The 27,620-nt window shown below is 51.2% G+C and overlaps 1 protein-coding gene across 2 annotated transcripts; it reads right to left on the reverse strand.

Annotated features, from left to right (window-relative positions):
* Positions 1 to 929: 929 nt before the first annotated feature.
* B4GALT5 (beta-1,4-galactosyltransferase 5) lies at positions 930 to 27,620 on the reverse strand. 2 transcript variants are annotated; one of them, XM_009986547.2, is made up of 9 exons: positions 27,352 to 27,620; positions 14,160 to 14,294; positions 9,496 to 9,609; positions 7,956 to 8,080; positions 7,384 to 7,500; positions 6,369 to 6,556; positions 6,017 to 6,139; positions 5,403 to 5,504; positions 930 to 3,093 (listed from the first exon to the last, which is right to left on the reverse strand). In XM_009986547.2, exons 2-9 carry the CDS (start codon positions 14,275 to 14,277, stop codon positions 2,946 to 2,948), a joined length of 1,035 nt encoding a protein of 344 aa, XP_009984849.2. In that variant the 5' UTR covers positions 14,278 to 14,294; positions 27,352 to 27,620; the 3' UTR covers positions 930 to 2,945. The 2 variants fall into 2 exon arrangements, with proteins under 2 accessions (XP_009984849.2, XP_086478982.1); XM_086622856.1 differs by lacking the exon at positions 27,352 to 27,620 and adding an exon at positions 24,387 to 24,411.

Genomic DNA, 27,620 nt, shown 5'->3' on the forward strand with positions numbered 1-27,620 from the left:
ACTGAAAAAATCATTCATAAATTAACAAATACAAAAATGTACAAACACATGGGTAAATAAATGTAATGACACAAAGGATTGCTTTGCTGAGAAGTGTGTGTGTGTTTTAAAACACTAGTCTTCAGTGCAAAAATGTCCCCCTGGCACCTCTTAAAAACATAACAGTAAGCTCAAAAGCCATGATGATGGAAAGCTACTTTAGAATTTAAAGCCACTTCTGATGGTGAGCAACCCAAAGTACGTGGCTGTTGCTCAGACGGTACCTCCCTTAGAGAAGCAGAGATTTACAGAAAACAAACTGTCAATAAATAGTTTTGCGAATAAAACCCACATGGCTCATTAAAAAAAGAAATCAGCATCGAACAGGACCTGCCCTGTGGCGGGGCTGACCGACAGTGTTGACGTGGAAGGGGCGAACGAGTGGCCTTGTTGAGTTTCAGCTGCCAGAATATGTACAAGTTCTCCTTAATACGAGAATTTTTACACCATAACAGCACATGCGCTTGACAGTATGTTTTTAACAGTTACATTTACTATACAGTATTTGACATAGCTGATAAGATTAACAGTGCACATTTTCAGATATTCCACATTTTAAAAAAGGGGGAAAAAATTCAACGTGATTAAAACAAAGGAACTATGAAGACGGATGCTGCTGGGGGGGGATGGACCCTTTTGTGCCAACCGTAGAGTGCATTTCTGAGCAGAGGTAACACTTTTTGTTCAACACAAGGTGCGACGGGTGTCAGGTACACATCGAAGGCTGAGGATCCCGACTAAGGTAGTTTAACACCTACTCACACACACATGCATGATTCCTGGGGTAGTGAACTTGGACTAGTTGTAATACATTCCTTGTTTGAAGCACCATTAAACAAAGACAGATTTCTAGCAAGGTCTCAAGATGGAAGAAAAGAGGGGCAGGGTTCAGCATCTGAAAGAGGGTCCATGTGAATGAGAGATCAAGATTCAGAAGCAAAAAGTCTTTATTGCTATATGCGCCATGAAAAGCAAATCCTCACCTCTGCCTATAAATAACCAGGTTGAATCCCCTCGGGAAGCGAGTTTAAAGCACATGTAAGTTCAAAGACTTTAAACCTAAGTTACAAACTTATCAGCGCTTTTCAAGGGCAGGCTCGCTGTCCTCTCATACTGGCCGATAAGATCTACGCAACGAGAACTCGTGTTTTCTAAACTAACGTTTTCTGGATACAGGTTAGGAATGCCCTGGGCAGTCACACCCACAACAGATGTGTATGGGGATCATACGTCCACGGAACCGAGAAAACAATGTAAACCATGAGAAGTTCAGGAAACCGAAGGCAAACAACGCAATAAAAAGAAAGCTGAAGTACTTCGGAGGTCAAGTACTCACCGTTGTTATGTATAAATACAAAATTAAAAAGCAACCCCCGATGTATTTACTTTTAAGTCCAAGAGGTCCAGTAAAAGTGATGGTGTGGTGCTGTGTAAGGACTGGATTGACCGGCAGTGGGGGGCAGAGCCCGGAGCCCAGCTTGCCCACAGCAGTGGTGGGGAAGGAGGGGACAGCAGAAGGGAGAAGAGAGGGGGCACTCCAGTTTGGATGGTTGGATGGGGCATCAGACCAAGCTTTCTGGTTCCTGGTCCTCATTTCTTCATGAGCTTCATTCATGCGTCCTTCATGTCTCTCACTCTCACTAACCTGTGGCAACCTGCCCCACCAGCTGGGCTAGTGCAAATGCCGCCAGGTGCCACTGGCAACAACCAAGCACATTACCCGGCTCTGACTGACGGTGCTTCAGTGTGCTGCTAGGTGTACACAATAAATACAACGTAAACCAACCTCCCAAACCATACCATCACGCTACAGGAGTGATGGCATGATGCTGCTGGCCTGGGACAGGCTCGGTGCGGTGCAGCCAGCGGCCCCATCCCAAGGAGGGCACATGGGCAGGAGCAGCCGTCCCGGGGCTGGGTGTCCTGCAGCAGCATGGATGAGAGCTCTTGAGGGATCTGCCAAGCTCGCACTTACCATCAGTGGGATATACAGCTAAAGGCAAGGGAATTTGTTCCATATGGCTTTTGGATTCATCTGCACGTCATGTTTCAAAAGTGATAGAAAGGGGAGTTTTTTCCATAAATATTCCCATTTCCTCACTCTCCCTGGAAAAAGCCACCTCTGTGGTTTGTGGAGCGAGCGATGACACGGCTGTATTTCTCATCCACTACATTGGAAAGTTTAGGGCCCTGGCTCACGAACGTGTCTGCGTATGCACAGCTTAAATCATGCAAGCAGTCTCGCTGGTTTAAAAGGGAACACCTTGCACAAGTACAGTGATGCACACACAAGTGTTTACAGAATTCAGGACTAAAATGAGTGACCGTATGTAAACCTCTAGCTTGGATATGAGCTATAGAAGAAAAATAAAAAGGGGCAATTTACACAGCTTATTTACACTTACACTTCTTTAAGAAGCGATTCTGTTGTATATACTTCAAGCAGGTCATTTAAAAAATCGCACAGACGTAGAAGAACAGTATCAGAAGTTGTTTTATCTCCCACCAGGGCAGTTGCCAACTGAATTGCTCCCGATGTTTGCCGTTGAGAAGCCGGAGTCCCTCAGCTGAGCTGCTTCCCGGAGGAGAATGCACACCCGAGGCGAGTCCCGGTGCTGGAGATTGCTGGAGGAGGAATGTGGAGACGAGAGCAGCAAGTCGAACTGTTGTCCTGAAACCCAGAAAGCAAGTGGCGCAAAAAAGAAAGAGACTGCTGAGCTCGCTGCATGGGTATCGGGCTGGATTGGTACAGCTAGGGCAATTTGTGCGTGCACTTTCAGCCTTATTCTCCAAAATACTGTGATCCTTCATTAGACAAAGTGTTGCTTGTCCTCGATAACCCTTGGAAAAGTAAGTCTAGCGTGGTGCTTTCTTGGTGAAGGGCAGAGCAAAGTTATTTTCTCCTCTTAATATTCGGTCACCAGAGCCAGCTCCGGTGTCAGGTTAACAGTGATGTTCTTATACAAGGCGTCATATGTGACGTTTGGAAAGTAGTTCAAGTTATTGAGGCCGTCCAGGGCTTGCCTTTCTTTCGACTTCCTCAGCAAGGCGTACCTGTGCAATGAGAACCAGAGGCCACAGTCACTTCCACATATCCCACGGAGCCCTGAAAAGTCCTCCCAATGCTACTAAAACACCCTTAAAACAGCTGGTCCCAGCAGCAGCTACAAAACAACGAATTTCTGAGCCCTTAAGAAAAATGACCTTCATTTGTTTCTATACTCCTGGCAGGTAAACATCCCAGATCTCACAAAATTATAGTCCTCCGCTTGATGAACAGCAAAACGCTCCCTGTGCCACCAGGCAGCCCAGCAAGTGCCCAGCAGCCAACACAACCTGTAACTCCTGCCCAAAGCCTTCGAATCCCAGTCCCACAAGGGGGCCAAGCTCAGTGGGGGGTCGAGCTCAGTGGGGGGTTCTGCCAAGCCCTCAACAGGATGTTTTGGCTGGAGAAAAGCAGCTGATGGGTGATGTGGTCCTTTCCATTTTTGAGAAACTGGACCACAAACAAGCGCAGAACTAATGGTTTTGGTCCGAGAGGGATGGGGAATGAGGAAGTGAAACTGGAACAATGGTGGTTTAGAGAAGGAAACTGCAGTTGGTGCACAAAACCAGCCTCAACTAAATTTAGGGGCAGCATGATGAAATATAAGGGCTAAGGTGAGAGGGGAAAAAATAAAATATATTAAGTAGAAACATCTGGACAGGGCAGGACACTGACTTTCTGGGGGCCTGGCAGCTCTGGGGTGAGTGGGAGCTGCGCTGAGACCTGGGGACAGAAAAAAAGCACCAGGGAAGGGATGTGCCGGGAGGAAGAGGAAGACCAGGTCAAAGCAAAGAGGGAAGAGCCAAAACTGGCTTTGAAGAGGTCACAGCATCAGGACACTCAGTGTCTCGATGAACACCTTCTCTCGATGACTTCTTCTCTGCAGTGAGAACTGCTGGGTCCCCCTGCTTGGGGGGCAGAGCAGCAGGGCTGTCAGATGACACCAGTTAGTACTTGCCCGTGGGTAAGTGCAGAGGGAAGCAGAGATTTCAGAGGTGAGACACTGAGGATATCTTGCTAAGCCTGGCCTAGGCTGGGCATCAGGCTCCAGATGCCGCAGCGGAGGAGCAGCACTCTGCAGCCAGGTGCAGCCTCAGCAGGGAAAGCGGTGCCCTGTCCACCGTCACCGCAGACCCCCCTCCAGCAGCACCGACCACAGCTCCTGCTGACAGTGAACAAGGGCTCCTGCTGAGGCTAGGAGATGACCATGGGGGAGTTCAGAACAAGAGCTCGATCCCACTGCTCTCCTGGCCTTTCCACATTTCAAGGGTTTGACTAAATATGGCTTTTGAAGTCAAAACAGACTTCTCTTTTGAAAAAGTAAAACAAGAGAAGCAACTCTTACTGGCTGCGTTCTGTCTGACAGAGAAATGAAAACTAGGGCTAAAGATGACATAACCTCGAATGGAAACTCCCCCAAAAATGAGTCTTTTGTTAAAAGAACCAGCAGATAGCTCAAATGGTATCTGCAACACAAACCCTCCTTGCTGCCCCTTCTGCCAGCAGCAGCCAGGAGCAACTCTGCCAGAGTTGCACTGCCCAGCAGCTCATCACCTATGAGTCTAAGTTTCTGCAGTTGTTCTTGAAAAAGGTATTTCTCTGGTTTTCTGTTGCATAGCTTTCAGATGACTCAAATTCCACCGAGGTCTCCTGGCAACAGCAGCCATTCGACCAACCTTTGTACTCCCCAAACCAACCCTGGCTCCTGAAGGAAGAGGCTGGTGCCCTCCTGGAAAGCTCCAGGGAGAACTTAGCTTTTTGAGCAAAAACCAGAACATTCACTACTGAATCACAACTCCACAGCAGGACATTGCTTCTGCAATGGCAACTGCCTTTGTAGTGCAAATCCAGGGTGTTGCTGCTGGACTTTGTCAGTGTTCCCAGGGACACTGATGCTTTAGCAGCCACACACCAGGACAGCCCCACTCTGCGTTCTGCAGGCTGAGCAATGCCTCCTTCCACACTTAAGATCAGGTTCTTCTAGAAACACCGAAGTTTCTCTGACATCTGGCATTAGCCAGTCCTTTAGCATAAAGGACTGGGCCTCCAGCCCACTGTCAGGCTGCCATGCTGACCACCCCTCTTCTGGATGGCATCCAAGCAGCTCCAGTCACAAAGAGAGGACCCATCATCGCAGGGATGGAGGGTATAAAACGTGCCAGAGGAAGCTAACGGTGCTCTGTCTCCTTTATCTCCCACAGTTAGTTTCCTTCCTGAGTTAAGGCTGTTACCACCCTGAAACAGCTGCAGGGAGCCTTGTACACAGTATGCTTTGTGGAGGGCTTTGGGATTCTTAAAAAAAATAAATTTCACTTGCCTTCCTAGGAACTGCACTTCTCCTCGATGATGGTGGGGAATTGATTTGTATTTCCCTGTGTCTCCTTCTGGTCGAGTCACCGAGTAGCCTGCATACTGCACTCTGCGTTAGTAAGGGGAGAAATACAATGAATAAAAACAAAAAAACCCAATTGTTGCGTTTGCTGTGCTGTCAGTGCTTCCCAGGGCTGCACAGTCAGTGCACCTCGGGCTCCTACAGCAGCTTCACCTTTCCACCCTACAGATAAGCTGTGCAAACCCCCCCACTCCAGCCTGGGCTCCATGCAAGCCGCACAGCGCTCAGCAACTCAAGGTTTTAGCTTGGTTGAGATCAGTTGACCTCAGCAGCGTGGGATATTGCAAACAGAGCCAGTAATTTCCCAACCAGCACCCCTCTGTTTGCTTACAACCTGCTGCCTGCATAGGCTGGAGTGATCCCTGTTCCCACTGAGCCACCAGAGCCAAGCTGGCTCTTCCCCAGGGTGGAGCGGGCACCACAAGCCCAGCACCAGCTGCAGAGGTGACAACACTTCTCCCTGCAGCACGTGCAAAGCTCGGTCCAAGAACGACTGCTGGAAGTGGAGTTCAGGGGCACCAGCTGAGCCGAGCCCGTACCTGTTCCAGAGGTCGTCATCTTCACCGCCCCAGCCCCAGAAGGCATTAGGGAAACCATTGATCTTCTGAAACTGCTCGACAGTCAGGCCGCTCACCCCACCAAAGAACTCGTTGTAAGGGAGCCTAAGTGAGAGAGAAGAGAATAGGGCAGGTCCTGCCAGCGCTGCAGCTCTCCCGCTTGCAATGGGGAAAGCCTGAGCTGCAAGGATGCTTCTTCTATTCCCCTCTCATGTTCACTTTGCATAAAGCCTTAGAAGCAAACCTAGATTCATCTTCAGCCTCTCAAAAGAAAAAAAAAGCTAACACTGGCTCCTTGGCTATTACTGTAGTGCAGAGGAAAAGCAGTGCTTACAGATACATGTACTTATCCAGTTTGGCTGCAAAGTGCCTTGGCATCTGTCCACACCCATAATAGTTCCGGTCATTTTCTGGTATGTGGTCCACATCGTGAAAGATGAGACAGTCCCAGTCCAAGTCCTTCATTGCTTCCCGAAAGCCAACGTTGAAGAGCATGGCACGGTTAAAGGGCTGGGTTCCAGCCTAGGAGGGAGAAAGTTCCTTCTCAAGGGGAGCCCCGTGCAGGTCGTGCTCCGCACGTGCGTCCTCAGCCTTGTCTGGAGCACTGCAGAAGGCAACCAGCTCCCATGTCAATGGTGCAAAAAGAAACCATGTCTTGGAACAGACAAACTAGGGAGATCAACCAAGACTTTGAATATTCAATTTACAGCGCAGGAGCAAAAATAAAGATGCTAAAGTCTTACTATTCAGACACTTGAAAAAAAAAATTTTGATCAATCTTTTTAAAATAGAGCTAAGTACATTTACTGGGTGGATGAAGCCCAATAGCTTAAGTGACAGGTTCACATACACATCAACTGACAGTCTTAAGTTCTACGGTCACGAAAGTCTTCCAGATAGTGCCCAGAACAAGAAACTGCATTAACTCTGGTCAGGCCATTCCTGTGCCTTGGGGATGCTCCCTGGAACTACTACAGAGATACATGAAAATAACCCATCATTATTTAAACTGCTAATACCTGGTTCAACACTGTCTTTTTTCAAATATTTCCTCCAGTACAGGATTTTTGTAAAAAACTGAATCTCTACTTTATTTCTCAGATAAAACCAATAATTTTTGGGTACATCCCTGAGCTATGCCACTTCTAGACAGAACGAGACAATTTAAACATTGCAACGTGAACCCCAAACCTTTACATGATGTGATCTGGCAGGCAAATGCCTTGGGGACACAGCCCAGAGCTCTGCTTGCAGCTTTGTCTGCCGGAGCTTCAGCCACGTTTCTGGCACAGCACGTCTGTGTCCGTGCCCCCGCGGCTGCCACCCCGACCACCCCAGGGCTCACTCACTTGTTCCACAACGTAGAAGGCGAACTGTAAACGTTGCCGCTGCAGCATGGGAATGAGGTGTCTGAAGAGGACAGGAAGATGCTCGTATCGGTTGCGGAATGGGATCAGGATCGCCACCTGACAGGGAGAGGACACGACTCTTAGTGTACCGCACCAGCGGCTTCTGCCACCAACCCACCCTCAGGCTGGGGAGCAGGACTGGCTGCTGTTATAGGAGGGGAGCAGCACCAAACGTGGTGTCTCTGCTCTCCCGCGTAGGATTGGAGCAGCCTTCCTACCACCACATCACAGCTTTCCTATTCGCTTTTTGGGGAATTGCTGCTTTGGGGAAAGTCAATGTAACCTTGAGCAGGAGGGAGACCTGCAGCCCCCTCCTCACTGCCTCTGCCCAGGGCTGGGGACAGCAGGAGTGGGGACAGGCAGCCACTACCACAATGCCCTAAGTCATCTCCTCTAGGGATGGAGCTGCAGCACATCAGAGACGTTTCTGTTAACGCCTTCCCACCACCCGCCCGGGACCCCCATCCCCCCGTGCTCAGCAGGGATGCAGGGCTCCCCAGCTCCCCGGTTACCTTCCAGCGCGGCAGGCAGTCACTCGGCTTCCAGTGGCCTCCCAGCTTGATGGAAGGGTCTTTTGAGAAGAACTGGTGGATATCCTCCATCGTGATCTCGCTCATATTTACATCAATGGGGCCCTCTGCAGAGACAGTGGGGAGGAGCAGAGAAGGGGGTCAGGAACCGCCATGCAGCAGCTCAGTGCCTGCTCGGGGCAGCGCTCTGCTGCATCTCTGCCCTCCATCCCCAGCACAGAATGCAGGCAGCCTCTTCTTTTCCCCAAGTATCAACAAAATAGGGAAGTATCAGGAATAGGGAAGTGATCCTGCCCCTGTACTCGGCACTGGTGAGGCTGCACCTGGAATATTGTGCCCAGTTTTGGGCCCCTCGCTTTAAGAGAGATATTGAGCTCCTGGAGCGAGTCCAAAGAAGGGCGACCAAACTGGTCAAGGGGCTGGAAAATAAAACTTATGGGGAGCGGCTGAGGGAGTTGGGGCTGTTTAGCCTGGAGAAGAGGAGGCTGAGGGGAGACGTGATTACAGCCTACAAATACTTGAGAAAAGATGGTGGGGAGGTAGGAGAAGGGCTCTTTACATTAGTGATGGGTGATAGGACAAGAGGAAATGGGTATAAGCTTAGTCAGGGGAGATTCAGGTTGGATGTTAGGAAGTATTTCTTCTCTGAAAGGGTTGTCAGCCACTGGAATAGGCTGCCCAGGGAGGTGGTTGAGTCCCCACCCCTGGATGTGTTTAAGAATAGGGTGGATGATCTACTTAGCGATATGGTTTAATGGGGATTAGGGACGGTTGGACTCGATGATCTCTAAGGTCTTTTCCAACCTAGAAATCTATGAATCTATGAAAAACAATTAGGAAATGCTGCTGGCACAACTTGTAACACCTCCACCTCCTTGGCAGCTAGGCTCTGTTCAGCCTTCATGGTTGCTGTTGGATGTGGATCTCCATCAGAGCTCCACACCAGTCGGGGCACCCCTCTACTCCTCCAGACAGGTTTCCAGCACAGACAAAACCCCACACCTTAGCAGAGAGCCATTTCCCCTTTTTAGGAAACATCTACCCCCAAAAGCCCAATTTTTCACTGCAATATTGCTTTGGTGGAAGCACTTCTCCCAGCTGTGGCTCCCTCAGAGGGGTCCAGTTTGTTTCCCATGCCAGGCCCTGCCCAGCTATACCCAGCCCAGCTCAGAGCTGGCAGCACTGCTGAGGGCCAAGGGAGTCACCCTGCCGCTGCTGCCTCTGGAGCGGGGTTGGCTGAGCCTTTTCACCGGCTCCCAGCACACAATCCTTCTTTTGTTTGCGTTTGCCAAGCAATGGGCTCCTGCTCTGGCAGGAAGACATGCCTCCAACGTAGCAGGGATTAATTTGTATGAGTGGGTAAACAACGATTTCCCAGGAGGGCTCCAAACAGCGCTCCAATTCATCCCCAGGTGCCCAGTGGGGGAAGGTGTAATGCCAGGAAGACAGGGAATGCCATGATGTGCCCTCCAAAGCCATGGGGAGTGGGAGAGGGGCATGGGGCTGTCCGGGTGCTACTCACTCATAGAAGGGAGCCTCTCGGGACAGGTGTGGTTAGGGAAGTAGGTAAAGTCTTCAGGAAGAAACGTTGTGGCTTGCAGAAAGGTGTCGTTGTGGTTCAGATCAAGAGGATAATCTGGGGAATGGGGGGGAAAAAAGTTTACACCTGCGCTGCAGGTCTTTGTTATTTCCAGCCAACTCCTGGTGCCACTGTGAGCAGACTCCCAAAGCCACCCATGGCTGAGGATGTCCCCAATGGCAGGGGGCTGTCCTCATGTGGCACAAGCTCTAGACTTGCAATCCAGCTGGGTGCTCATCCCCATCCTGAGGCAGATGTCTGCAGAAGCCCCAGCTGCCTCAGGCAACGCCACACCAAGGAAAACTTCACATTTTCTGGCCAAAGGCAGAATTTTGAGTGTCACCTTTAGGTTTCACAAACAGCTCAAAGCAAAGGAGCACGTGGTGCTTGCAAAGAAGAGCTACTTAGCACCTTGTCCCTGAAGGACCACGGCACAGCAAGAGGGGACATGCTCCTCCAGTGGGTCCTTTCCTAAAGGGCTCAGAGAGAGAAGTCCCCAGGCAAGTCCCAAGGCCAGCAAGGACTGTCAGTGCAGCAGCCTGCAACAGGGAAATCCTGCCTGGTGTCCTCCTCAAAGGATTAATAGTGATAGAAATCAATCACATTACACCCAGCCTTTCCTCCAGTGTGCATCGTGCAAGGGCAGAGGACCCCTCGTGCCCCAGCAGTCACAGCAGTGCCCAGCACGGCACATTTCTCCAGCATCCTCCCATTCCCCTGCATTCTTTTACCTCCTGGTCAAAACTCCTCCAGCCTGCTACACCTGCTGGAGTTTTACAAAAACCTGATGGTTTAAGAAGGTTTTTACATAACCATGAACTTCTGCTTTCTACAGTAAGGTCACCAGCTTTGCATAAGGTGTCTTTAGCAAAGCATGACCTTTATTTTAGGCACTAGAAACAGTTACCTACACTGTTACACTACTACAGCCCACCTGTAGTAAGGCATCAGCTGCTACAGGAGGATGCTGCCTCTCCGCTTCCTCCAAGCATCGTATGCCTTTTGGTCCCACAGCACCCAGGGTACCAGCACCAACCTTACACCACACACAGGTCCTGGAAAGCAGCCATTTCGGGCTGAGCCACTCAGTGTCATCCCAGGCAGTCCCTGGACCTACCAGGATGAGAAGGTCTTACCCTTCCCAGGTACCTTACCACGCAGGGGCATTCCTGCAGCAGCTAGCTGCAGAAGCACACCACAGGGCTGACATTGACCATGCTGATTCAAAGCAAGAGCAGTGCTGGTTTATCATGAGCACAGTACAAACCAGCTGGTGTCCAGGCACCAAGAGACAAAAGAAGGTCTAAGTGTCCCACCTGCCACCTCCCAAGAGCTGTCCAAGCAGTTCTGCAAAGCCTTGGACAGAAAGGTTGCAGGTGACCCATCAGGAAACAGCCAATTTACAGCAGGGAGACAAGTTTTTAAGTTATTTTACTAAATCGAATGTAAAATTCAGATTTTTTTTTTTTTAAATCAGCAGCTATAACCTTTCAAATTAAGCATACATTTAGTTTCAAGAACATATTGATAGCAAAATGGTTTCACACATTTTATCCTGAGAGCAATTTAATAAAAACAGAATTACAGTGTAGTAAGGTGCATGAATGGGCTATAGATTGAGAGCTAAGAATCTAAGTCATATTTAAGGATAGTGACATCTGAGTAATTGCATAAGCACAGTATATTCTCCATAGCAGAAAGGCTGCATCTAATAACCCACATTCATGATAGATCAAGAAAAAATAATCTAGTGACAATTTAATCTTTTAAAGCAAAGCAGGGAGGGTTGCCTTTACCTGCAAGGTCAAAATCTTTCATTTATGTCAATTGGGACAAGTCGTTGCCTGATATTTCAGCTTGCTTTATTGTGCTACACCTAACGTCACATCATTAATACTGTTTACTGGCTCAAATAAGCAGTACCCAAACCATCTCAGACTCAAGATAGACTTGTAAACAGAATCTAAGGGCTTTTCAAGTATGATAGATACTATTTGGCATGCTTGATACCACTCTGAATTTTACTAACCGAATTCCCATTAAACTCCTATCACCAGAGCATGCTCTCAGCATTTAGTCCAGCTGGCAATGCACAGTGAAGCTCAACTCCTGTTTTTTGCACTAAGGGCTGCCTTTTTCCTTGTGGAAGCACAGAGGGCACCCCTCCCAGCTCACCAAACAGGAAACCTATTATTGCATCTATTAACAAATGCTGAAAAAGTTATAAACTACTTCCTCATTTTTATACAAGAGAAAAAAGCTAAGGACAAAGAACTGCAGATGGACAGGGACAAGCACACTGTGCCTGCAGCAGACCCTCCTGTGCTTGGCCACCTTGCCATTCAGGGTGGGATATCACATTTTCAAGAAATCTGCCCAGAAATTACAGCCACAGGTGCCAGAAGGACACACACACACACAAGGCAGCACTGCACAAAGAGCTGTTCCCCCTCAGCCCCATGCCAGGGGCACACGTGACCAACGGGAGAGGCTGCAGCTCAGAAAGCATTGGCAGCATCCTGCTTCCCAGTGCTGCCATGCTGCTGGAGCAGGGACAACCAGACAGTGGCCACAGGATCTTCTACTGCCCACGCTGGTTACTGACCTGTGCCAGCTCAGCCCCGGCAGCAGCATTTCTGTCGCTGCTCGCACACCTCTCCCAGGAAGAGGGGAAGCGGCACAGGGACGTGCAGGGACGTGACAGCCACTGCTGCCAGTGGGGAAGGACGGGGGCAGGAGAGCCCGGGAGCTGCTCCCAGCAGCTCTGAGCCACAACAGGGTAGGTCAAGGCCTTTGCTAGGTCCCTCCCTGCAGCCATATCAGGCAGGCTGGCTCTCCTGGCCAGCCATCGCGCTGCCCGCAGTGACGTGGGGAGGACGCGCTCACCAGGCAGTGCCCTCCACCCAGATCCCACGAGATGCCTGAAAACAGTCGGAGTGGGAAGATATCAATCCCAGTGTTAATATAATCCTTGTGGCCACAGCGCCACATGCCTTCCAGATGTCACCACCATCCGTCATGCGTGTGCTTCGACCTGCCTGACAGGGAAGGTCACCCAAGGACGCTGTATAGTGCTTATATATGTTAAAACTGTCCTCGTGCCTGGAGCTCTCAGGCCAGGAGGGATAATGGCCCCACGCTTGCAGAGCTGGGATGAACCTGAGGCCCAAGCAAAGCCAGCGATTTCAGCAGCAGCACCACCGCTATCACTGCTGCTAACATGGCAACTATGTCCCCGGGTGCCGCAGGCAGCGGCTCGCACGGCTGACCGTCAGGGCTCGCACGGCCGACTGTCAGGGCTCGGAGCCCCGAGGGCTGCAGCGAACGCGGCAGTCAGGACCGCAGCAGGGCGGAGGCTCTCATCACCGCAAGTGGGAGCGGTGGAGCATCCAACCCTCCTCCCATCAGGGGATCAGCTACTTCCTCACCCTGCGTCTGCCTTACCTGATGTTTCCAGCCTTAAAAATAGCCCAGGCTGGCAGCCCTGACCAGCTTCGGCAGGTAGAGGAGAGGAGGTGACCCAGGGTGTTGATCTCTTGTACAAGTTGGTAACTCCCCTCCCGTGCCCATCCCCGGTCAGAGTACAGCTGAACCAGCGGCTGCACCAACCGCTCCTCAGGGGGCTGAGAGGCAAAGCCACGGCTTGTATTTTTTATTAATAAAAGTAAGTCATCTCGCCTTATAGAACCATCCGCACCCGCAGATGGACCCCTGCAGGGGAGAAGCTGAGCCGAGCTCCCCGGCAGCACCGCAGCCGATGCCAACGGCGACACATCAGCAGGGAAGGTACACGCTGGGTGTCACACCGGCACCAAGGCAACGCCTCGCCCTGGCTCACACACAGCATTTACGCTTCACTGTACCAGATTTACACCAAAACTTACAAAGCCGATAACACGGTTACATTACAGATGACGAATAGCCTGGGACCGGGAGCCTGCGGCTCCACTCCCTGCATTCTGCCCAAAGTTCAGTATATTATTTGTGGCAGATCTCCAGCCAAGTCATCTCAGTTCATCCTTGCATGGGAAGAGCGAAGCCTGCGAGCACAGGCTCTTCCATGTGCACGGAGCCAGGGCTCTGTGCACGCGTATGCCTGGGAAGATATTTTTTTAAAATATGAAACTTGATCCTTGCACTGAATTTGAAAGCATTTACCCTCAGACTGGTTGAAGCTAACAAGTTGAATTCCTGGAAAGCAAGAGGGTTTTGGCTCAACATCCCATCAATCCTTTCAAGATTTTCACCCCTTCTACAAGTTAAAAGCATTTGAATTATATATATATTTACATATATATATAAAATATATATAAAGATATATATAAAGATATATTTCATATATAAAATATATATGTATGTGTACATACATAAAGAAATTTCTATAATTTTTATATATAGTACATATATACACACAGTAATTCTACGTATAATATATACTGTTGTTACATATATTTTATAGTTACAAAATAAAATAAGCCAATTAATCAAAGTTCCCACCCTCCATTTACCAGCATAAATTAATTCCTTCAAGCAAGAGTGGTTCAAGTCAACTCGATTTCCAATGGAAATGGAACCTTTAATCAAAATTACAATTATCCAAGAAATACCTGAGTCATTCACGCTGCTGTTCCTCTTGGCATAGGCACTGCGGACCACCTGCTCGTACACCTGAGCTCCTATTGTTCGCATGTTTTCCCGAATCATGATGCCTTGGGCTTGCATCATGAAGAGGTAGGTGTTCACTGCAAGGGAGAGAGAGGGGAAAAAAAAAAATATTTCCATGAGCACCAGCTTTTGTAGGAAAGAGAAACAGGATTCTTTTGGAACCATTCCCAGTTTTCTGCTTGGTTTCAGTTCCCTCCTGCCAGACGCATCCCCAGGTCACACGTGCCTCAGTTGCCCGAAGGGAGCTGGGAAGGGCATGGAGCCGGGAAACAGAGGCGTAAGGTGCGTTCGGAAACCCAGTCAGTTAATAAGGGCAGCATACCCAGCTAGACCTGACAATGCAGACTGCAATTCGGCACCGGAGCTTAAACAACAGCACCTTTTGCTGTGCAAGTAGGAAGGTCTGATTAGGAAATATCATTATAACAGGAAACTAAGCCACACGCCTGGAGAAGGGTGCTCGTTCCTGGACTGCAGCACCAAGTGCCTTGATGGGCACCACACAGACTGTCTCACTGCCAGTCTGAGCCCACCAGCAATCCATACGTCCCAGGCAGGCAGCGTCTGGCAGCACAAGCTGCCTGGGTGCCCAGGGCCAGCCCCTCCAGCCACATTTCTTCCCCCCTCCTTTCCCGCTGACCCCGTGCCCTGGCACAGCTCAGGCTCAGCCTGCTTAGGTTTCAGTTTAAGCCGATACCAGGTGCTGGCAGGGACGGGCCCCAAAGCAAACAGCACCAGGCACAGCCCGGTGTCGCCGACAGTGCCTGCGGGGATGGCAGGACAGGGACAGCCACTGCAGCCCTGCACACAACAGCATCCCTGTGCCAGCCACAGCCCCACTGCAGTGGAGCTTTAGGCTTAGGGATGAAGGGAAATAACGTCTTGACTTGAAAATAGATTCATAGATTCATAGATTTCTAGGTTGGAAAAGACCTTAGAGATCATCGAGTCCAACCATCCCTAATCCCCATTAAATCATATCCTCAAGTAGCTCATCCACCCTATTCTTAAACACATCCAGGGATGGGGACTCAACCACCTCCCTGGGCAGCTTATTCCAGTGGCTGACAACCCTTTCAGAGAAGAAATACTTCCTAACATCCAACCTGAATCTCCCCTGACTAAGCTTATGCCCATTTCCTCTTGTTCTATCACCCATCACTAATGTAAAGAGCCCTTCCCCTACCTCCCCACCATCTTTTCTCAAGTATTTATAGGCCGTAATCAGGTCTCCCCTCAGCCTCCTCTTCTCCAGGCTAAACAGCCCCAACTCCCTCAGCCGCTCCTCATAAGTTTTATAGGGAGGAGGGGAGACCTAGAAGGCCAATTCTGCACTAATATTTAAAAAAAACAGGTCAAAAGACACTCCAGGAGGGATGAGAAGGCACCAGGCCAAGGAAACAGAAACCCTGCACCGCAAAGGGCAGTAACTGATGGAATGTCCCCAGGAAACATCCCTAACAGACAGGCTGTTTTCCGCAGCATGCATATTGCAGGCTGTGACAGCCCAAAACTGGCAATTGCCAGTGCCAGGAAGGTACAGGCACTGCAGGAACACTGATTAGACAGGGCACCCCAGAGACGGCACCGCTAGCCGAGTAAGGGCCCCCCCAAACACTGCCCACCAGTACACACAGACACTGCCCTGGTCCCCCCCTTTACACCCACAGACCAAGTCAGTCTCCAGAAAGGCTGCCCAGATGCATTTTCCAAATCCCAACTGTATTTTGCTTTCACACAGCCAAGTAAATACTTGAAAGGGCAGTGGAGCCCCCACACCATGCTCAGAGCCCCCCTGGCACCGCACCACATCCAGGCACAGCCCATGACCAGCCTGACTCCGAGTCATGGGGAACCCACCGGATTTCCAACAAGAAGGGAGGTTGGCTGCATTAAGTGCTTGGCAAGTAAAAGGCTTGAAATGCAATTTTAACTGCCCGTTTCCACCCCTCCCCTCCCACACATGAACCCTCCGTGGTAGAGCCAGGGATGGCACCTTGAGCCAGCAGTTACACCAGCAACAAGCAAGAGCTGCCTCAGCCAAAGCTGCACCCAAATCCTCTTTGCTCACCCACCTCCTCTGGGGCCGGCTCCGCACCCCAGAGCGACGGCAGGGTCGGTCGGTGACAGCTACAAAATAAACACGTGCTCTGGAGCAGTTCCTTGGCAAGATACTCCTGTTGCAGTGACAACGAGAGCTGCTCCTGCTCAGAAAGATAGGGAATTTGGGAATTCGCTCCAGTAGATCCCCAGGGGACAAGGCTCAGAGAAAAGTTGGTGTTTTGATGTGGCACCACAGGCTATAGACAAACGTAGCTGAAATTCCCCATGCAAAGCCTCACACCCAGCTCTAAACCTTCGTGTGCTCACACGTGGACTCATGTCCTGCTTGGGGCTTGGGATGTGACTGCATTGCCTCCCAGCACTGGCTGGTCTGGTCACAGCATCCCTCCCACCACAGTCCCAGTTTCGCCAGGCAGCTGCCAGCCAACCCTTGCAGAAGTGGGGATCCCTGGGGGAAAAAAAACCACTAGTGGAAATGGGCTATTTAGGGGTTAGTGGTGAATAAGCAAGCAAAGCAGGCAGGCTGGCATGGCCTCGGCATCTCAGGCAGGATGTGCAGGGCAGCTCTGGTCCGACCTGCCCAGGGAGAGGGCAGGTCTCCCAGATGACCACGACAAGACACAGAAGTTGGGCATCTTGTCCTTCAGCGCAGCAGCCTGCGTCACACCGCTGCCTCGGTTGCAAAGGTGACGCATTAAGGGTTGATGCTTGGGGCACACAGCTCCCAAGGACATGTTTATAGCATCTTGCTCTGATGACAGTATCCACCAGCACCACGAGGCTCTACCAGGAGGCAGCCCAAACCAGCGCATCCGGTGACTCGAGCTGCGATGCTTATCAGGACCAGGCTGCTGCTAAGGGAAGGGGGCAGAGAGCTTGCACTGCCCAGCTTGCACGGAGTCCGAGTCAGTGGCAAGGCATAACCTGATGATGCTGAACAAGTAATTCAGCTTTCTACTGCATTATGTCCTCTACTCACTGGACAAAGCAGAACCAGGTTTGGTGAAGCATGAAAGAACGAGAGACGCAAATCAGCATCCAAGCCCCGCTCAATTGAAGGAAGAGGGAGGTTTGTCGGGCGCAGTGAAAGCACCGTTTGTTCTCCACTCCCTTGGCGGGCAGACGGAGCAGGGCCTGGCCGCAGCCACATGACACGGCTCGCTGGGTCGGACTCGCACGGAGCGGCAGTGGGAATCCTGAACAGACTGTCACAGCAGCCACCATCCCAGGGGAGCGCGAGCACAAACAACACCAGCTTTGTTTAAGGCAGCAGTCGCCTTTTCACATATTAACCCCTTTACTCAGATGTTTAAGGAGATACCTGCCCACGGAGGAGCTGTGCTATCAACATGCCACACACCTAACAACAACAACCCTCTACAACCATACCGACCCCAGCCCAGGGGTGAGAGCCTCTTCTCCTGCCCCTAAAATAACCCACCATCATTAGATAAGCTTCACAAACACCACATTTATCCAGAACACACAATTCATTTGGGTCAGAAAATTGGATTTAAAACACATTATTGTAAACACTTTGCTCCTCATACCCACATGGTGCTTAAATGAGCTTCGTGGGGCGACCATGGCCAAGGCTGGGTCCTGGAGCGCATTTGGGAATCACCATACAGAACTCAAACCTCACTCCTCAGTTTACTTTGCTTTTGATGAGCAAATGGGCCATTTTTAAATTTACTAAGCCTGACATGGCTGACCCTACAGAGCTCAGGGCCCCTGCACCTGAGAGGCAGCATTTCCCAGAGCTGCAGTCACCAGCAGCAGAGGAAGGAGATGCTGAGCATCCCCACCCCTGCCCTCTGCCCGGGGAGGAACGCACACACGCACGCTCACCACACGCTTGGCCTGAACCGGGGTTCAGCCGGAAAGCAGCTCTCCATGTTGTGAGATATTGCTAATCTAATCACACAGGATGATCTCAAAAATTACATTGGCCTTCTGCCTTTTTTCCATCTGAGCACGAAGCACTTTGGATCACATACGCGCAGCGATAACAGCCCGGCTGCATCGGGACAAGGACAGGAGAGGGATTTTAGCTGCTGTCAGTGGTGGGGAAGATGCTCCTTTTCCTACAAATTTCCAGCAGATCCTCATTGCCCACACAGAAAATGAGTAAAATTTGAGAGTCCACTTCCCCAAATGACTGCTTTAAGATCATTCTGGTTAGTTTGTTAAAGGACAAGTCAACCTCCCTGAGATTTAAACACATGGAAACCAGGACATCAGATCGACAGCTCGCCATCAGCTGGAGCACAGGCACACGGCCGCACCCCGGGGCCAGCGCGCCCCTCGAGATGCTGCATCCCAACCTCCCTGCTCACAAGCAACAGGGAGAGCAAGTGCTCATCCAAGCCAGGAGCGGATGCAACAACTTCAAACAGGGAGGTAAAGTCCAATTATATATATAAGCGCTGAAGGCTTCCTGTAATCATTTCTCTGTTGGTATTTTCGGAGCACTTCTAATCAAGAAACAGCTGACTCTCTCACGGAAAATTAATTTCACCATGATGATATGTACTAGAAGAGGCAGCAGGGTAATTTGCAGCTCAGCAGTTGATTCAGAAGAGGTCTAAGCGTGATACACGCCAGCCACCAACACAGGAAGGGAACAGATCCGACACGTCTTGCTCCTGACCCCAACACGCTTCCGCCACCTGCAGAAAGGACCTTCTTGCAGCCCCCCCCAGCACGGGGGATGGGATGATACCCCAAGCCCCATGCCGGGAGAGAGGGCTGCCAGGGCTGGGGTCAGGAAGAGGGGCCAGGCGGTTCGCAGCAGCGCAGCACGCTGCAGCAGTATCAGCACCCAGCACAGTGGCCAGGCTTTCCTGAGGAAGTAGAGGGGTCTTCCTCTGCTTTGAGACTTAGGGCTTTCTGTCACATTCAGCATTTTTCCTGGTTCATTAATCCGTCAGTGCTCCAGAAGTGCAGAGCGGCTGTTTGAGAGTTTGTCAGAGTCTCAATGCAACACGCTGCCTTCTCCTGCTGGCACCCTGGGCTCCGGAGCAGCCGGACCCCGTCCCGGCAAGGGCAGCCACCACCAGCCCCTGCCCTTCCGAGGAACACAGACCTCAACCAACGCAGTCACAAATTGACATACGGCCAGGGAGGCTGCAACTCAACAGACCACTCTGCCATGCGTTGGGAACGGGTACAAAGCAGGATGCAGGAGATGCAATGGAGACTCCAGAAGAGGTGAAGGTCCTGTGGGCAGCAGGGACAGGGGCTCAGGTCACCCCCAGCACCCTGTCAGGGTCGGGAGTGTATTAGCAAATACCCACTGCAAACACATCCTGTGGGGCCCAGACACAGCGACCAGCAGTCATGTCTATGTTAAGCCTTTTGTTAAGCTCTCCCAGCAGATCCTCAGCATCAATTCAGCTCCATTAGCATTAGCAATACAAAGGGGTTTAATCAAACTAAGCCTACAAGGAACAGATAGACAGCTACCACAGTCTTAACTGGTAAACAAGCTAACTAGGAAATTTAGCAGCATCCCACGGCTAATACACTACAAGACCTCTGTCTCTATTAGCCTTCCAGTGGCATCGTATTCCCCAGATGCAGAGAGTGCCAAAACAATTAAATAAGAGGTTCCTATTAGTTTTAGAGAATTTAATATTAATGTCATCACTGTTACTTAGCCCTTTGCCTATAAATAGCACAGGAAGGAATAATTTGATACATTAAGTGGTTAAGAATTAACAGTGCAGCAGCAGCACTGAGCTGGTAATTACAAACCACCCATCCCCAAAATTGGCAAATTCATAGCCTGCAAGTGCATGAAGCAAGTGGGAAAGGATAGGAGACTAGTGATGCTCAACCAAAACTTGACTATTGAGAATTTGCATCTGAACTGTCTTAGAAAAAAAAAAAAAAGATCCTGGGCAGGCATCAGCAAGGGGAAAAAACGTTCAGAAGTCTAAAAGTCCTTAAATTCTTAATCTACACATTAAGAGGGCAACTTACAGTTGCAATCCCACAGCTGGCTCGGCTAAGGTGTTTGTACAACTCACTGAGGAACACTGCACCAACTTTAGGATACCTAGCAAGAGGAGCACAACATGCTCCGCACATATGTGAAAAATCCGAAGGCCAAGGGAACTCACAGAGCATTTGCAATGCCAGAGCACCCATGGAAGGAGCCCCACAGCAGCCAGGGCACAGCCACACTGACTGGGACAGCAAGCAGCCCAGCACCAGCACGCGCGGTCCCCACCTCCACGCAGACGATGCTGCGAGTGGGGAAACCAGAGGACAGAGTTTACTCGTGCACCAGGGCAGTAACACTGAGGATGGCTGCAAGATCACACAGGGCTTTGCAAATTCCAACAGTAGCTCAACTCCAGGGCTCCATGGCAATTCCTCTTTGTGAGGAAGGGCGTAGCGACATGTACAGGCTGGAGCATAGAGCATAACAAGCATTTGCCCAAGTTAAATATTACCCTTCCTAGCGAGATTCAGACTCTCCTACTTTAATTGCAGTTCAGGAGATGCAATTGCACATGACTGCATCTCCTGTTTGTCTTCCATCCCTCCCTCTTGGCAGTGCTGGCCAGCTCTCCCCATCCTGGGCCAGCCTGCCCTCTCCATCTCGCCTCCCTTTGCCAGGGTCAGCGCAAACGCTTCCAAGGGGAAAAAGAGCATCAGCTGCCAGCAGATTTCTCCACATGCAGAGCATAAAAGCCCAGCACTTGCTGGGCACTTGTGGGCACCGCACAGTTAAATGTGCAATAAAAGGCTCTTCAGCAGGCGGAGTGGAATGGTTGCTAACCTCTGTGCTGGCAGCACTCACAGGCTGCTGCTGGCTACGGACAGCAAACATTTACAGTTCAGCATTTGTTCCTTAGGAGACAAAGCAGTGAAAATTCCTGTGTCCCGGACACCATCTCAAAGCGGCAGGAATCCTGATGCCTGAGCCTGATGCTCACGTAGGATCAGGATGAGGAACCAGAGGGAGAGCTTCAGTTAAAAAAAAAAAAAAGAATTAAGTGAATGCTTGGGTAAACAAGGGAGAGGAAGAGGAGGCAGATACTCCCCAGTGCTGCCCCTGAAGCAGGAGGGCAGGGAAGGATGTGGGCCACTTGAGACAACTCCTCGTCTCCTGGGTCATGGGAATTGGCACGGCTGCAGGACAGAAAGGAAATCTTCTGCTGTAGGCAACTCCCACCACCAACCCGGGCATCCTACTCAAACAAGCAGCCTTAGGACACACAGGAAAAAGGGGACACGTGGAGTGGTGCTGCCCAGGAAATGCATTCAGTAAGGAGTTTTCATTGGGGCTGCCCTCCACCAGTTGAACCAATCTAGAACACAGCCAGACCACAGCAGAGAACAGAAGACAGGTTGGATTTGGATTTAAAAATCACACACCATTTAAATAGATATTCAAATCATTGATTTGTTACGTCTTCCAAATTAGGAGATTAACTATACTCATTGGAGAGTATAAAATTGTAGAGACAAAAAAATTAACACGTGGATTTACTGACTCAGTTCACATGGTACAAGCTGCACTGCCTGAATCTGTAACACCCTGACTTTGATGGAGGAAAAGAGAATGGGACCGTTGTTTAGGATATTCCCAAAAAAAACAAAGACCTGATTTTTCAAGCATGTTTTACAAGTTCAGTGTGGCTGAACAAAAAGGGTTATCACATGTACAGCCTCATGTTTGCGGCAACTGAGCTGTTCCAAATGGGGGTCCGTGATTCTGTTTCTGGTCAGTGCTTTATCTCTTACACCAGGCTGGACCATCCCAGTTAACACGCATGAAACAATACGCCCTCCCAGTTGTCACGCTTAAATGCGGGTGCAGGATTTGTGGTTGCAGCCTCCAGGGCAGCATTTGTTCTTCACTCAATCCAGCAAGACCCACAGCACGTCTCCCACTGCCATTTATGGCTATAGCATGGTCCAGCTCCTATTTACATCTTCTTTGTCTCTGAAAAAAATTAGTGCAGGGAAAGTCCTGCTCCCTGCCCGTAATACACACGCCCCACGGGACCCGCTTCTTGCCATCGGAATGGGAAAACCCGAGGCAGAGATTTTCTCTCCCGTGGTGGGCTTGCCCATGCCAAGCTGCTGGCTGCCTCGCATCTCCAACCTCGCAGGGCAGGGCGTGCGGTGGGACCCTGCCATGGCCCACTCCCAGGAGGTGCAAAGCAGGTTGCAGAGTGCAACCCTCTGCCGCACCACGTCATGTACCCGGGTGCTCCCCAAGCACCGCGTCACAGGACAATTCCTATCTGCAGGGCAGAGTCCACCACCAGAAGCTGCAGGCTCCCATCTGACCTGACGTTGGGTGTTTCAGCCCCTTGTAGGGCTGAAGAGTCCAGACCCAGCAGGAGCACATGCTGCGATGCTGCAGTTGGCACCTGCTAGTGAAAATAAAGCATCCTGCAAATGCTTCAGCCCCGGAAGTGTAAAGGCTGCTCAGCAGCAAGCATGATTTGCACTGTGGACACTGCATCTACAGAGAGATCCCTCTGTAGTGATACTCCGAGACTGCCCCTGTTGTGATTTCTTTCGTACCGGTCACCAGGTACTGGGAAACCAGCTGTTTCAGCAGCCAGGGAAGGAGCGCTGCCACGGCCCCACGTCCACGCTACGCATCAGCCTGGCTCATCTGCTGGAGAGCCTGTCAGCCCTTTTGACTCCTAAAAAATTCTCCCAGCTGAAATTCTTCAGTCACGTGGGATTATTGTTGTCCCAGATTCTAAAAGGCAGCAGCTTGGAGCTCCCTGCCAAGGGTACTTTCACCATACAGTGCCATTAAGACCCACAGCAGCTTGGCCTCCACAGCACGATTACAGAGTTGTTCTTGTCTGCAATAATTAAAGACTGCACTGCAGACTGCCAGTACAGCTGCTGTGTTTTTACAGGACGAAAAAAGCTATCAGAAAGAGGATGCTGCTTTGAAGTTCCAGCATACAGACCATTACCTACTGGATTTTGTAAGAACTCTGATGTCCTAAGACATTTATTAACTTTGTTGTGAGCTATGTAGCCTTGGAATACCTAACGTTTTTGATATGGTTTTCTTCCACCTGACAAGCAAACCGATAATACAGCTGCTGTAAATAAATTAACAAATTCCACTGTCAGAGTAGGGAATGACTTCATTGGAAATAAACTCATCCCTCTATCTAGGACCTTATTTAACACTTAACTAAGAGACTACTCAGCCTGCGTGACGCAGAATAGCAACGGCATGAGAGTCTCTTTGGGATGCCCTGAACAGGGGAAAAGGGAAAAACCCTTCCCTCCATCACCCCACGGCACAGACCTCTGCCGCGCACCTTGGGACCAGCCCTCGGCACGTGCCAGAACCCTCTCTGGGCACAGCCACAAGCCCCGTGGCTTCCCCCAGGATCACCATCCTCTCCCTGCCTCCACTGACCTGTCCCTCCTGCCCAGCCGTGGCAAACATTTACTCGCAGTGCTGCCGCCCTGGCACCCGTCACAAGAAAACCCTAAACCTTATCACGGAAAGGGGGGAGGGGGACAAAGTGTCCTGGCATCAGAAACCAGATTCACACCGCCCTTTACCGCAAGCGCTACACTCGCAAAGTCGTGCCTGACCCGCTACCGTTAAGTTACATATTAATCCCAGATAAGCGGAAAGAAGGCTATTGAGGGAGCAAGCTCAGCAAGGGATAAGAGCGACTGCAGCCCCAGGCTGTAGCCAAGGGCTCAGGATCCACCACATGGCAACAGGGACACTGCCGACAGTGAGGGACGGGAAGCTTGTGGCCCCTGGACTCCCACCCTGCTGGGTTTTACTGGGTTTGCACTGAGTTTTTGCTCTGTTTGTGTAAGTTCAGTGGCACAGGGTGCCCGTGGGCAGCCCAGTCCCCCAGCAGCATGGGGCACACGGTGCCCTGCCTGTCCCGCCATGGGCAGGAAGCCACCGAGCCACCAGTCCTCATCTGTGAGGCAGCTCCGCAATCACCTGGGGACTTCCAAGCCAAAGTTCTTCCCTATCGCCCCCCTTCACAGCCCTGGAAAGGGATGAGCACGCACGGGGCACATTGGGGAGCAGCGAACACCCCTCCCTCCGTCCCACTGCCCCACCACAGAAACACCTTTAAGCTGCTCACACACATCAGCGGCTGAAGTTTCTCAAAGGGAGCTGTGTGTTTACCCAGGGATCTGGCCGCTCGCTCATCCATATGAGCAACAGGGCGGGGGGGGTGGAGAGAGGTGTGAAATAAGATAAACTACTCAATTCCAGCCAGCCTGCACTCAGAGTCAAGCTTTGCAAACAAGAGTCAGACATTCGGCTACCTTGGAAAAGATAAACACGCTGGGAACGGGAGGCCAGCGTTCCCTGGGCCGAGCAGCCCTCCCCAGCCCACGGGGGCACGACCCCTCACTGTGCCCAGCGCTGCCCCCGCCTGCGACTGCCCAGCCCCGAGGACATGGAGCAGGCACTTGGCAAGTGAGGAGGGGAATTAATTTCTAACAGGTGGGCACATACCTCAGCTCGGGTCTGGGAGCAGGGTTGAGACACGGTGGCTCCGGAAGCCCATCCACAGGGTCTGGCACAGGCGCACAGTGCTCACAGGCTGCTCTGGCCCCTGCAGCAGCCTGGGAATGGCACTCGGGTGGGCAGGAACATGGCCAAGAGCAGGAGGGGAAGCTCCACGCTTTGCCACCATGACACAAGTATTGGCTCTGGGAAAGCTGTGAGCAAGCTGGCATCCTCCTGCATGGCCAGATCCCAGAGGAAAGGCCAGGTGAGACACCACAGCGACACTCGGCCATGCAAACAGGGAGGGTGAGATGGGTCAGAAAGACCACCTCCAAAAGCAAACATTGGCCACCTCACGTGCTGAGGCAGTGCCAGTCCCCGTGGCATCTACTTGGGCTGCCAGTCTCAGACATAAAAAGGGAAGTCCCTGTGTGCACCCAAAGCTGCCGTTATCCTGGCACAGGCTTCCTTGACCAAACCCAAGAAACTCCCCATGATCATACATGGAACCCAGAAGTACCAGCTTCCAATTTCTGCCCCCTCTGGCACTCAGCTCCCATTTAAGAGTCTCCTTGGCCTCCAGTCCCTGTGCCACCAGTGGGAAGCTAAACTCACAAGTCCATCACACAGTCTTTGAGGTCAGTATCAAAACACCACATATCTTGATGTGTATCTCATGGAGATGGACCAGAGCAGCTCCCCAGCAGTCTGGAGTCAAGGGTGGCACTGGGCAGAACGGCATGGCATTGCCTTGCCAGGCACTGAGAGTCCTGCACAGGATGGCTGAAAGTGAAGGCAGCTTCATCAGCAGCTCAACAACCTCCTCTTCACCCTCTGCAAACACCTCCCTCACTTCAAATGGGCAGGGTTGGCTTTTGCAGACACCCCTGGGTTTGGGAGGGCTGCAGGGAAGGAGCTGGGCAGGGGGTGACGACAGGACTCCTTGAGGCCAGTGCAGCCCCAAGGGGCCATGGGGAAAGAGCTCATCAGGGCTGGTGTCCCATGGACCCTGTACACACCAGCTCCTCCGATCCCCTGAGAACAGCATCAGCCTGCAGCAATGCAGCAGCCCACCTTCCTTCTCCCAGCCATGGCACCAGCCCTTCCCTCCACGGTGGGTAACAAGATTTTAGATTACATCAATTTATTCACTCAAGTTACCTGATTTGTCCAGGTCATGTTTGCTTCTCCAAGGTATTACAGCCAAATACCATCCTCATCCTCCTCCATAACCCTGCTCTCCATGCACCCAGCCCTTGGCAGCACTTTGCAGACATGTCCCTACAAATGCTTTTCAGCAGCAGCATCCTGCAATTTGGGAGGTTTTTGACTCGCTCTGGAGCCAGCTGCACATGCAGTGCCCCACATGCAAAGGTGGGGAACAGCAGAGAAATTTAACAGAGGTTCATACAGGTTGCTCTTTTGCAAGTACAGCCCTTCCCTGGCTGGAGCAGTTACTGTGCTGCCAGGGACCGTAGCAGAGTCCTCTCCCACCAACACTGGATTTGTCCCACTGCAGGCTCGGGAGCAGAGCCGGCAGGGGAGCCCCCCCAGCCCCAACTCCAGGAGCCCACTGCCACACTAGCACAGAAGGACACAAGCCTCCTGTGGGAACTTCCACTCATGGGCTTTGGTACCCCACGAACACAAATGACACAGAGAGCCCCAGCTCTGACCGGGACCTCCCGTGCCCTCAGCACAGCACAGGGACATCAGGGCTGCAGCCCGAGGCAGGGCTGGGGGAGGGTAGCGTGGGGGGAGAGGGTTGGTGTCAGCACCCACTGCGAGCCCTGCTTTGCCATCAGCTTTCTGCAGTGCAGCAGCAAACGAGACAATGTGTGTTGACTGGAGTTTTTTCTTTTTTAGTTAGGTGAAAGCAGGGTTCACCTAGAGCATCCCAAAGCTGGGCAGCTCCCCCAGTACAGCTCCCTCCATCTGCTCTTGCTCTATAGCCCTCCCCAACCCGATGTACAGAGCAAGCAACCCTGGAGCTGCTTCACAAAGCCAGGTAACAGCAGACACCCCACTGCTGCAGCCTAGAAACCATAAGACCATTTGATACAACCCAAGACACCAGACAGGATGATTGCAAGCTAGCAAGCCTGCTGAGGTCTCAGACACAGAAGGATGCTTGACCAATCCTTGCCTGTAATTACAAATGCAATAGGGTAGGAGGACACACAACGGGTTTGGGCTGGAGGAGAAGTGAGGCAAAGCCTCATTTGCAGGTTTGATTAGCAATAAGTTAAACAAGGGAACACTTCACAACCGGCTGTAAGCTCAGCCAGCCCCACACAAAGGCTCAGGCCACGTCCAGGACGGATGGGGCAGCCAGGGTGAGGGACCCTCACATCCACGGCACAAGGGGGACACGGCTGACTTTCTCTCTCTGTATTTACCACAGGGTTATTTCCACTGCAGCGTGCAGCAAGGAAAAAACACAAAGAGCTCTGAGAATCAGAGAGGAGAGAAGTTTGCAAAGCCCCAGCACTGCTTTAGGCAAAGGGGAAGGAGCGGTGATGCTGCAGGAAGCACCAGCACCTGCTGCTGCCCAAGAACTGCACAGGTTGGCTCACCGCAAAGCAGAAGTCACTAGTATCTGTCCCGCAGCACCAGCTCCTCCAGACAAGCCATTGGGTTGGGGTATTTTCTGTTCTGCACACAGTGCCGACAGTCATGTCCACGGAGCGGAACAGCCGTGAGCTGCAGCTGCCCTCCTTGTATCGAACGGCAGTAAGAGGGAAGGTGGTTACAGAAATAAACTTCTCTTTTTAAGGAAGAGGAAAGGTGATTTGAATAGTTGGCGTATTTTCAACAGCTTGCTTGGCTAGGCTGGGACAGCTTG

This window comes from Tauraco erythrolophus, chromosome 18 (assembly GCF_009769465.1).
Source record: "Tauraco erythrolophus isolate bTauEry1 chromosome 18, bTauEry1.pri, whole genome shotgun sequence".
In the NCBI taxonomy this organism is placed as follows: Eukaryota; Metazoa; Chordata; class Aves; order Musophagiformes; family Musophagidae; genus Tauraco; species Tauraco erythrolophus.

Coding starts and splice junctions, on each gene's coding strand:
- B4GALT5 (XM_009986547.2), bottom strand. CDS start 14,277: ATGATGCAAGCCCAAGGCATCATGATTCGGGAAAACATGCGAACAATA. Junction 7,501..7,955: donor ACTGCCTGCCGCGCTGGAAG/GTAACCGGGGAG, acceptor TCTCCCTGTCAG/GTGGCGATCCTGATCCCATT. Junction 5,505..6,016: donor GATGACGACCTCTGGAACAG/GTACGGGCTCGG, acceptor TTACTAACGCAG/AGTGCAGTATGCAGGCTACT.